The sequence below is a fragment of the Colobus angolensis genome, unplaced genomic scaffold (assembly GCF_000951035.1).
Source record: "Colobus angolensis palliatus isolate OR3802 unplaced genomic scaffold, Cang.pa_1.0 Scaffold174, whole genome shotgun sequence".
Taxonomy (NCBI): domain Eukaryota; kingdom Metazoa; phylum Chordata; class Mammalia; order Primates; family Cercopithecidae; genus Colobus; species Colobus angolensis.
In genome coordinates, this window is record NW_012114866.1 from 2,014,908 (window position 1) to 2,026,894 (window position 11,987).

The following is an 11,987-nucleotide window of genomic DNA, read 5'->3' on the forward strand; positions in this document are numbered from 1 at the left end:
AACCTAAAAAGAGGAGAGAAAACATCACCTCTTGGGCAGTGGTGCTCTTGTGGGGTGACTAGAATCAGCTAGGGTGTAAGTCTTACCAGACAATGTCTAGAATATCCAGAATTCTGATATTTTAGAGTCCAAAAGACTTTCCAGAGATCTTGCAACCTAACTCCCTCATTTTACCCAGAGGACTTTCAGGTTCAGAGACCTAGGCAACTTTTACAAAGATTTTACTGAACTGCTAGGCCGGGGTGCTTACCAAGCTACTTTAATCTAAAAGTCTGAAAAATATAAACCGAGAGTAATTTCTTCCCACTGTGAAGAATGATCATGAGACCTAAATGAGTACTGCTGGAAACAAACTGCACATACTTCCTGCCTGGCAAAGGAGCTTGCTCACCATGGCTGGCTGCTGTCCCTGAGAGAGGAATCTCCTACCCCCAGAGAGGCAATAAAACTGAAGCTTCAGGATCCCTTTCAAGGCCCTAGACCTAATTATATATTTTTGATTTTGCATTCTTTTGCTTAAAAAGCTCCTTCCTCCAATGTTATCAGCTTCAGGACCCAGAAATCCTGAACTTTGCCCTGTCTGTCCTACCTCATAAATCAAAATGTCTGATGTTCCAATATGCTCTTGCTCAAAAGAGGAGAACAGACAACGGTGAGGATGACTCTGCCTGGACCAGGCTTGGGAAAACAGTCTGGGGCTGGTGAGAAAGTTGGGTTGGGTATAATTCTGAGGTCTGGCCCACAAGATGTCTCAAACTCCTACCTCGTTTCTACCCTAGGAGCTCGTTGGGCAGACAAAGTCTGTCTCTCAGATTTACAGACCCAGGATTTTAGAGCTGGCAAAGGTCTCATTTTGTCATCCTTCCTAATTTTGCAGGCATTTAGAATGGCTTCAGCATCTTGTGCTCCTGAATTCCCCTCCCTGGGAAGTGAGGTGACATGGTTGGCTAATTCTTTAAGCAGGTAGAATATCTATCTCACTTATTAGATATAATCTTCTTGGTGTGTCCCTGCGTGGGTGGAAACAAGTGAATGAGGCCTACCCAGCTAAGCACTTCAATAAAACACAAATGAGTGCAATTCTACACACTGTCACTTAGTGTCCATTCCGAGCAAAGCTTCTGAGTTACTCTCTGAGGAAATATAAAACTGCACAGGTCAGTGCCTGCGGACAGTATTTAAAGCTTGTCCCTCATTTTATATTAATAGTTACCATTTATTTACCACCTACTGTGGATGCAGCATTTTCTCAACAACTTTATTTCTATTTATTTATTTATTTATTTATTTTATTTATTTTGAGACCGAGTCTTGCTCAGGTCGCCCAGGCTGGAGAGCAAAGGTGCGATCTTAGCTCACTGTATCCTCTGCATCCCGGGTTCAAGTTATTCTCCTGTCTCAGTCTCCCAAGTAGCTGGGATTACAGGCACCCGCCATCATGCCCGGCTAATTTTTGTATTTTTAGTAGAGACAGGTTCCACCATGTTGGCCAGGCTGGTCTTGAACTCCTGACCTCAAATGATTCACCTGCCTCGGCCTCCCAAAGTGCTTGGATTACAGGCATGAACCACCGTGCCCGGCCACAGGTATTATCATTCTCCTTTTGTTGATGTAGAAACCAAGGCTGAGAGAGGTTATGTGACTTGTCCCAGTTACACATCTAGGGCATCCCTCTGCTTGTTTGGGGCAAGTGGAGGCTAAAGTTTAGGGTGTGTCAGGCCAGAGGAGGAAGGCAGAAAGATAATGGCCTTGCCAAACCTCCTTTCTCCCTTTCACACAGGACGCTGTACAAAGTCCCAGTTCTAACACATACTAGTTATGTGTGCCCTTGAGAAAGTTGCTCTTAATCTTCGTTTCTTTATTTATAAATCGAAGAAAATAACCCACTTCATAAAGCAATTGAGAAGATGAAACGACAGAATGTGAGCAGCGCTCCATTCACAGCACATTCAGGTACAAAATAGCTCATTTTGGTATAAACTGCTCACCCCCTAGACCTGAATACCCAATTTCTCATTTTCTTTATGTCTTTACTAAATTGTCGGCTTCTTACTGAAACCTTCCCTGGCCACCCTATCTAAGAGGCAAACCCCATATAATCTCCTCACATCCCCTTTCTTGCCTTATTTTATTACCAATTAATATATGACAAATTGTACTTATTTTGTCTTGTTTGTCTCCACCCACAAGAAGGTAAATTTTTTTGAGGCCAGTAGTCATTGTCTGCGTTTGGATTTCTGTATCATCCCAAGTACACAGAACTGTGCATGGTGAATGGTAGTACTCAATGTATATTGGTCAAATGAATGAAAACAAACAACAACAACAACAAAAACGTTAGGAACCTCAAGACCTGTGTTTGAATTTGGCTTTTTTCCTTACTATTTGACTCTGGGTCCATTACTTAAAATGTCTAGTCCTTAGCTTCCTCATTTGTAAAATAGGAAGAAAAATAGTATCTATTATTAAGACAGCTGGGAAGATTAAAAGACATAATTTATAAACCCTCTGGCATATAGGGAGTCCTCAATAAATGCTTGCCGTTATTATTATTTGTAATAATCTGACCAATTGTTAAAACTGTCTTTCTGTGCAGCTCAGACTTTTCAGGATATGAGAAGAGGCTAAAAGTCACGAGTGCCCTTGGCATTTTCGGCCCAGTTGTCCTCCTTAACTGATTACCAGTTGAATGGGTGTGAAAGTGCTCAGTGTTCACACTTTCAAGCTGCTGAGAGGTCAGCACTGCCATTCATTGAGAAAGAACAGGCTGGGGGAGCTCCAATGACTTACTTATGGTCCCTCAATTTAAAAACCAGGACACGCAGGAACCAAGTCCGGCCAGTCTCCGGCTTCCTAATACTGTATTTTCTCTCTACAGTGTGGGGTGGTTCGTAGCCCTGTGACTTCAGACCTGTGTTCAGCGGAGCCTTTCACGGGCCATCTGCCGCAGCGTACTTGTTCACAATCAGTTTTCTCGCAAGCAAAACGTGGAAAATAAGATCCACACCTCATAAGTTTGTGGCCAGGGTCACAGGCGAAAACAGCTCTTCGGAAACTCTAAAGCGCCGGATAAATAAGCACCGCAACATGCAACCCACACGCGAAATCCTTTCAGCTGCCAGTCCCGGGACTAACTCCTGTCTCCTCCCCTCTCCAAGACCGCGGAGTAGGAAGGAGGATTAACCCCTAGGGGAGGAGTTCCGCCCCCCGGCCCCCGCCCCGCCGCCCACGCCTCTCCTTTGCACCTACACTTGCGCTCCGCAAGTCTCTCTCCTGCGCAGAGCCCTGGCTGCGCTTCCCTGGTCTGGCACTGCACGGCGGGCCGGCCCCCAGGATGCAGGCGCCGCACAAGGAGCACCTGTACAAATTGCTGGTGATTGGCGACCTGGGCGTGGGGAAGACCAGCATCATCAAGCGCTACGTGCACCAGAACTTCTCCTCGCACTACCGGGCCACAATCGGCGTGGACTTCGCGCTCAAGGTGCTCCACTGGGACCCGGAGACTGTGGTGCGCCTGCAGCTCTGGGATATCGCCGGTGAGCGCCAGGGGAGGGGGTCAGGGTGCTAGAGCGCCTCGCGGCCAGTTTCCAGTCTTGAGGCAGCAGCTTGCGGCCAAGCGTGAGATTAAAATCACTAGGTCACGAGACAGTTTTTCCTGGTGGGCTGGAAACTTAGTTTCAAAGAAAAGAAAAACGTTTGAAACTTCAAGTGCATTCCCTGGAGCTTTTGGGCTATTGCTTTAGCTCCTTCCCGCACAGTCCCCTGGGATCTCTCTGCCCGAGCTGGCCTCCCCAGGGAACCAGAGGAAGATTGGCTGCAATTGCATTCTGTTCTCCACTCCAGCTAGTTTTCTGGGCGTGGGTAGTTCTGCACATGACGCAGCCCAGTGTCAGGCACGTCCTTCCGTGCAGGGGCCGACCGAGGGGAAGCCCCTAGGCTGGTTCACAGCGGAAACCGGGATAGTTCCAGGCTAGCTGGAGTTTGCCCATTCCTGTCTCCAGTCGCTCACTTTATGTCAAATTTTGTCACCTTTCTCTCTGCCCTTAAGACAAAGAAGTTTGAGATTTTTTTTTTTTTCTTTGAGGAAGCTAAGTACTTTTGTGTGTGTATGTCAGGGGCAAAGTATTCTTTCTCCCTCTCTCTCTATATTTCTATCTCTCTGGCTCTCAGTCTTCTATGAAAAGGAGATTGTGTATATATTTTAAGACCATTTTTATGTAAGGGCCTATGATAGCCTTATGGTTTCTTGATTTGGCCCTGAAGTTTTCATTGAGAGATCTGGAAAATGAGAGTTTTTTTGTTTGTTTTTGTTTTTTACAATATTGAAAATCAGATTTTGACTCCACAGGTTTATACCAGAAGTTAGGCCTAGTCAAAGGTGAGGGTGCAAAGTATCTACTCCAAGTATGAATCCTTGGACAAGGCTGTTTGCAACCTGGGCATGACCAACTCCTCATTACAGATTTTATCCCTGCCACTAACTAACCTGCTCCGTGGCTTTGGACAAGTCTCTTCAGCTCAGTTGCATCATTGTTGAGTGGAAAGGAGTTGGACAAGGATCAGGGATCTTCCTGCTCAGTTTTAAGGTCTTCTGGGATTCTCCATGGAAACAACTTCAAACAGTCTTATTTCATGGTCTGTGACACCAGGAACCTTTCTTTATCAGTGCTGGACCCAAACTAGCCACTGCTGTTTCAGAAAATGGGTTCATTTTAGCTGATGCATTGGATTGGAAACACTTTATCATGGCTTGAAGCCAGAACAAATGTGGAAAATTTTTGAAAGGGCATTTGTGATCTGGGGACTTTCATGCCTCTTTAATCATAAACTGCCAGGACTTACTCTTTTAGCATGTGAACAGATGAACAGATTCATGCATTTGGAGTCATCTTCAGCTGCTCTAGTAGCAAGGGGGTTATCAGAGAACAAAAGATGTTATCAGCCACTGTTGGATGGGGCTTTTCATCTAAAAAAATTCTGTGTACTTTATTGCTGAGTGTCATAATGTCTGAAAACCCTTCTGGCTTCATGAAAGTCCTCAGGATTCAGATTTAGAAATGGCTTACTGTTTAAACGGGGATGTAGCTGTAATTTGGACTTTTATGTACCATCCAGGTAACCGCATGACAGCAGACAAGTTCTATGTCTGTAGATTTCAGTCTCCTCACATAAACAGAGGAGATGGAAGGGTATAGTGATTAATAGCTCAGATTTCAAAGTGGAACTGCCTCCATCTGGATCCTTACTTTACTTTGCATGTAGTAGGCAATCTTAGGTAACTTCTCTAACCTCCTTGTTTTAATTTCCTTACTTGTAAACAGGGAGAATGCTTTCTCCCAATAAATGACAGGTGAGCCACCAACAGTGCTAGTTGAAGGTGATCATGCCTGTTCTCTAGGAGATCTGCAAGGATTATTATCACACTAGCTAGCATGTTTTGAGCCTGTATAAATGCTAGGGAAGAAGGATATGATATACAAGTGCTTATTAATTCCTAACAAATTGTGATCCCAATATTACATATATATTTTGTCCCTAGGTTATCACCATTTTCAGCTTTGCTATTTTACAACATACTGTCAGGAGCAATTTAACTCCTAAGCTCGAAAGCACTTTGTTAGCCATGTTTGTAGACTGAAGTTGCAGTGGGGGCTATAGTCACAGAAGGCTGTATAAATAAGAAATCTGGAGTCTTGGAAATTTCTTTCTACAGATACTGTGGTGTTGTTATGTTCACCATCTCAGTAGAGGAGCTCGTTTTTCCCAGAGCTCTAATGCTCAGTGGTAATCTGTCTTCAGCAGCCTCAAGCCCAAAGGCCCTGTTAGCTGAATTAGAGATTGGACAGCAGGCACAGTGAATTGGGTGGAAGCTAGGCCACTGTGGGAAATGGTTGGAGCATGCATGTGCTCCACGTTTCATGGATTAAGCTGTATAGGGAGCCATGTGGGTAATGAGCCCATGTGAAATCCAGCCTCAACCGTCCACCCAGACTCCAGTCAGCCAGGTGTACCTTGTAGTACTTTCAAATCACAGCCTGTCTATCCAAGATAAGAATGCATCTCTCCCTCCCTAGTGTTCAACTCTGGTGTGTGCCTGGAGAGAACAGGTAGTGGAGGTTAGCGGGCCTAGCTTTGAGAAGGTTGTAGGTGGTGAATGAGATAGAGAAGACCTGCACTGTTCTGATAAGATATCATATACACTTGTTATTAAGGGAATCTTGGCTCAGCTAGACTCTTGATATTCACTTGGTTCAATGCCAAATAGGGCCCTTTTTATCCACTAAATTCCCATGATGTATCTCTTGTAGCTGTGTAGATTGGCCAGTTTGATCTTGAAAGACTCCAAAAAGTATCTCTAGGGTCTTGTGAGTAGGCCTTGAAACAAGGTTATAAATCCCCCCAAACCCCATAGAGGACAGCAGTTGGCCTGGATTCCAGTGATTCCATGCTGGAGGGTCAGCTGGGTCAGCTGTGTGTTGAGAGGCTCTTGATAGAGTCAGAGAAATGAAGTAACTTTGCCTGAGGCCACCCAGCTAGTAGAGGAGGAGCCAGATTTGACCTGGTTCCATTTGACTCAGAGTGAAGCCATGCTGTTTGCACTTGCTGGCCTGTGAGTGCCTGGCACACAGCTGGCCCACAGCTGGCCCACAGGGATTATGCCTTCTTCCTTTTTAAAAGTGTTGTTTCATTAGTAGGTGGGTTAACCTTACCTTCTCCTTTCTAACTGGATTTTTGATATTATTAAGTACCCCTGTGCATTCAGTGAAAAGAAATGAATTAAAATCTATTTCTAAAAGTTTTATCTTGATTAGGATGTGAATTTATAAGGTTTTTTTTTTTTTATAGATCAATTAGGGAGGAAAAGGAAAACAAAAAATTCACACTTGAGACTCCACTTTTTTATTACTCTCCAAATCCAGAGACTATAATTGCTTATTCACACTTTCAAAAAGAACTATACTATTTTATCTAGAACTCTTGATGTGCTTTGGGACTCTGATGCAGGCATTGGGACATTTATAGGGATAGTAGCTAATATTTCTTAAGCCCTTAATGTCCAGGCATATTTAATCTATAATTTCCCAGTATAATAGCTGGTTAGGCCACTAGAATTTAAAATTGACCGTTGAATCTGTTTTCAGAAGATTTGCTCTACTTCCCTTAATTTAAAAACAGAGCACTTCAGACTAGTTTAAATATATTCTAAATTATATATACTCTGAAAATATAATTAGGTAAACTGTGAGACCTTGCTGAACCTCAATTGTCTCATCTATAAAATGATGATTATTTAATTTTCCTGTGATACTTATTTTATCTTTTGTAGTCTCTGTAGGTAAAATGTTATATTATCACTGTACTCAGGGTATAGGTAGCACATGGTCATTTATTCCAGCTTCTTTACTTAGTAGCTTTGTGACTTGTGCAAGTTACTTAGCCTCTGTGCCTTGGTTTTCTGTCTGTAAAATGGGAATAATAACAATACCTGCATCTTAGAATTTTTATGAGGATTAAATGAGTTACTTCATGCAAAGCTGTGCCTGACACATAATAAATGCTGAATGAGTGTTAGCTACTATTCCTGTTGTCATAATTGTTATTATTACAGACTATTTTCACATACATTTTCCCACTTGATCCCCCAGCATTGCTGAGGGTGTAGACAAGCAGATGGTCCTAAACCCACTTTTTATTAAAAAAGATAAAAAATGAGAGAGGTAAGAGACTTGCCTGAGATCATAAGTGGCAGAGGAGAACAGGAACAGTCAGTCTGTTTAGCTTCAGCTTACTTGTATGAGTGAGATAACCAAGTCTGTTGGTAATTAGAAAACCCAACTCTAGTTTTATATTGCTATAGTAGAAAATAAATTAAGTGGGCAATTTAGAGAGTGTTTTGAGTGTTTCTTTACCATGTAAAAGTTTGACTGCAGAGCTCTGCCAAATAACAAATGCCTCTAAATACTTAAAATAAGGTCTACCCTATAAGAAAAATATTTCCACTCAAGGCACATCTGTACCAACTTCCTCCACCTAAGCCATATGACATGACAGCAGAAGAATACATTAACTGTCACATAGACAAAGTAACAGGATGAAGGCAGCCCGGTCCCAGTGTCAGGAGTCCTTGGACTAACTAACTCTTCACACCAGCAACTCCGACACTTATTTGGGTCACAGTGGTATGTTGTTTTAGGGTTTGTAAAGTGCATTCAGGTTGTGAAATTCAACCAAAGATAGGGTTCAGACCAACTATCTCTTTAGTATCTATTTCTAAAAGACTATTTCTTCAAGCAGTTTTACAAGATGGGTCTTAAATGTCAAGATAATAGGTCTAGGAATGTAGAAAGAGCTAAATTTGGCGATGAGTGTGTCAAATAAACCCCCCCCAAATTTATACTGAGGCTGAGCCATGCTCCACTGGACAGTTTATTGCCTTGTTTCTAGCCTAGCTAATTACAGATTTTCTAAATACCATGTAAAATAACATGCTATGTGCTTATGGTTAAATAATGTGCACAGTGAGCAAAAATGGTGACTTTCAAAGTAGGAATGAGGGATATATCAAGAAAGTGCCTCAAGGCAGGACAAGGTGCGTCATCTGGGTTTTAGAAGACTGATTCTGATAGAAAAGCAAGTAGCAGCATGACCAAGGAAAGCTAAGGCATTTGAAAGTGGGAGAGGATTGGAAAAAGTAGCTCTATATGTGTGATTGGTTTCTGCAGCAAATATATGTACATATATATAAAGTGGCTGGTATGTGAAAATACTTAGGTGAGGGGAAAACAAAGAAGGATAATAATTGAATAAGATTTAATTCTTCATCCCAGCTTCATCAGCGTGACACAAAAACAAATCACTGTAACAATAAGTAAAAAGCATTGATAGATGTAACTTCAAAACACTCTCATGGTGCAGAGATGTTGTCCACACTGCATCCTCCTACTCTCTGAGACTAACTCTGAGGAAGTTGCACAAAACCTCAGGGCTAGTATGATGTTTCCTGTGCTCTTACCTAGCACCAGTCATTCCCTGTCAGTGTGTCCGGGCTGCACAACTTGAGACAGAATTTCATTGTCTGGCCCTCTAATTTGGTCTCCTTCGCTTGAGGATCTCATGCATTCCCAGGGCTTTAACTCTATGTAGATGACTTTAAAACTATGCCTATATCCTTGACTACTCATGAGCTCAGGCTTACAATTCCATCTTCCTGCTGAACATCTCTACAATATCTCACCTACACTGCCGGTGAACATGTGCATAACAAAGTTTGCATTAAAACAGGTTTGCTTTTTCTATTAATAAAGTGATATGTGCTCAGTGTAGCAAAGCTGGAAAACAGAAAAGTAAAACAAGAAAGAAATACAAACAATGTATCCACATTTGCCCCACTTAACGATAAGTAGTAAATGATGCTATTTGTAAGTCTAAACTAGATATTTGTCCACATTCACTGGACTTTCTAGTTTGTGTTAACCAAAATACCTTACCCCCAGTCACTTAGACTTGAAACTTCTGCCATCTTTTCTCTTTTGACCCCCATATGTCACCTGTCTCCAAGTCAGATAGTAAATATGCCTCTCTTTTCCCACTTCCATAGACCAGAGACAGCACTTTTTTACATACCTGTTCTGGTTTCATAGCCTCTTAGCTAGCTCTAATCTCTGCCTCCTCCAGTTCTCAGGTGTATCAAAGCCAAGTTTATCTTCCCAGAACATCTCTCTTTTGTATTGGCTATAGATTACACATGCTGTGATGAGAACAATGGAGGGGATGAGAATAAAGTATTACAGGGGCTGATAATTAGAAAATTAGAAATATGATAGATCCAAGTCATAGAGAAATTGAGGAATGGGTTTGTGAAGTCCTTGAATGTAAGAAGTGACTGGAATGCTTGAGGCCTGGTGAAGTCAAAAGGAAACCCAGGAAGTCTCTCCTATTGTGGTCTTGTGAGGAACACAGAAACTATCATTAAGGGCTCAAGTGCTACTTATTTTTTTTTTTAAATGCAGTTTTAAAACTTGAAGATTTGAGAAATATAAGATCTTGCCTGAGAAAATTTATTAATTCACTTGATAAGCAGAGAGATTTAGGGGTGATCGAAATAGGTTGATCTTTGCTCTTACGGACTTTTAGAGTCTGGTGTGGCATAAAGATATTTATTTCAAAATAATTATTTAGTCACTGATAAGTGATCTGATGGGAAAGTGTCAGGCGCTAAAAGAAAGTCAACCAGGGGACTTATCCTAGCCATAACATGGAGATGAGATGACATCATGCAGGCTTCAGTAATCTGACCTAGCTGAAGATTACAATGTGTGACGAAGGTGGTATTAAGAGGGATGTGGCAGACAAATTAGGAAAGGTCATATATGTCAAATTAAATGTTAAGGGTAGTGAAAGTGAAAATTCCTTATATTTATCAATTTATCAAAGCAATGTTTGCAATTTAAATACCGCAGTAATTCTAACAAGTCCTCTTACTTCCAGTTTCATAGATGAGGAAGCTGGGCCAAGCATAAGTAGAACATGACACTTGGTACATAATTGTTGCTCAGTAAAAGTGGTTTGGTGTTAAGCAGTCACTGAGGTTCATACTAATGTCATCACTCATCTGGTAAATTTTTGAGAATAGATGTTTTGAGTTACACTTAGAATCCTTTCTCTTCCTCTTCTGATGATTCACTTTGGAGAGTCCTTGAAAGCTTTCAAACCATTGAGAAGCTTTATTTATGTTACTTTCTTAGATTCTGAGATGCATATTCCCAGAAGGATACAGTGGACATATTGCTTCTGGAGTGGGAATCAGGTTTATTCCAGCAAGGGAAGATCCTTATCTTCTAGGATGGTGAACTAGACTGATGTCCTTCAACTTGGCAAGGTCAAGTCTGAGACTTTAGCCTGGGGTTCTGAATAATTGAGTTTTACTCATTTTTTCAGCTGTTCAGGAATTTAACTAAGAAGTTATGTGATCTTAAATTACTCTTTGAAAATAATTTGGGTTTAACTTCTACCATTCTCTCCTTCCTTTCATTGTCCACTCTTAAGTATGAAATTCTGTCTTTTCTACCTTATAAAATAAATATCTCTTCCGTTTTTCCAATAGCCACATCTTCTTCACAACTCCCTGGAACTGTTGCAGCAGTTGCCTCCTGCCCATGCCCTCCTCCAGCTTCCCTGCCCATCAGTTTGTAATCGACAGTGGTGATACCCCTCATCATGGTGGTGTTCTCCAGTTGATATTCTCATTTGGGACCCATCAGTGGAGCCATAGCATTTTTAGAATTAAAGGCTGAACTTTTTAGCATGACAGTCAGGACCATCATAACTGTCAATCATTTGCCATTCATTCCAGTCTTCTCTCTCACATCTATGATTTTTACATTCCAGATCTTACAGTGGCCTCATTATACCTACCTTCCCCTTTATGCTGTGGCTCACATGGTTGTCTCTGGCTGAAAAAAGCACATTCCTCTTGTTAACATAGATAACTCCTGTGGGTCCTTTTCACTTTATCAATATCACCTCCTCCAGAATGTCTGCTGAAACCATGAGACTCAGGGAAATACTTTCTCTGCTCCCATAAAGTTCCATGATTATTCCAGATAGAAATATTTTGCTTCTGCATTGGAATGTCTTTTTCCTCCAAAGTGTATCCCTGGGTCCTAACATAGTATTTGGACATGTGGTAGGGACTCAAGGAGTATTTGTTCAATAAAAAGTTTTTCAGTCAACTATTGCATCAGTGCCTTAATTCTAGACATATCATTGATCTAAACATTTCTTCAATAAAAAATAGACTTCTGTTCATGATTGAAAAACTTCATAACTTCATAAACATTAATATATGAAAGTATAATTTAGAATTGGGAAATATGGCAACCACTTTTTTTTCAGGTTCTATTTTATTTTATTTTATTGTTTTATTTATTTATTTTTGTTATTATACTTTAAGTTCTAGGGTACATGTGCACAACGTGCAGGTTTGT

At 41.4% G+C, this 11,987-nt stretch overlaps 1 protein-coding gene across 1 annotated transcript in view; it reads left to right on the top strand.

The window, feature by feature from the left end:
- The first annotated feature begins 3,257 nt into the window (after positions 1 to 3,257).
- Positions 3,258 to 11,987, top strand: part of RAB38 (RAB38, member RAS oncogene family) — a 64,841-nt gene continuing 56,111 nt past the window's right edge. The window contains exon 1 of the mRNA XM_011938483.1: positions 3,258 to 3,536. Coding sequence (XP_011793873.1) covers positions 3,335 to 3,536 — 202 coding nt within the window. The 5' untranslated portion in view covers positions 3,258 to 3,334. The remainder of the gene's footprint in view (positions 3,537 to 11,987) is intronic.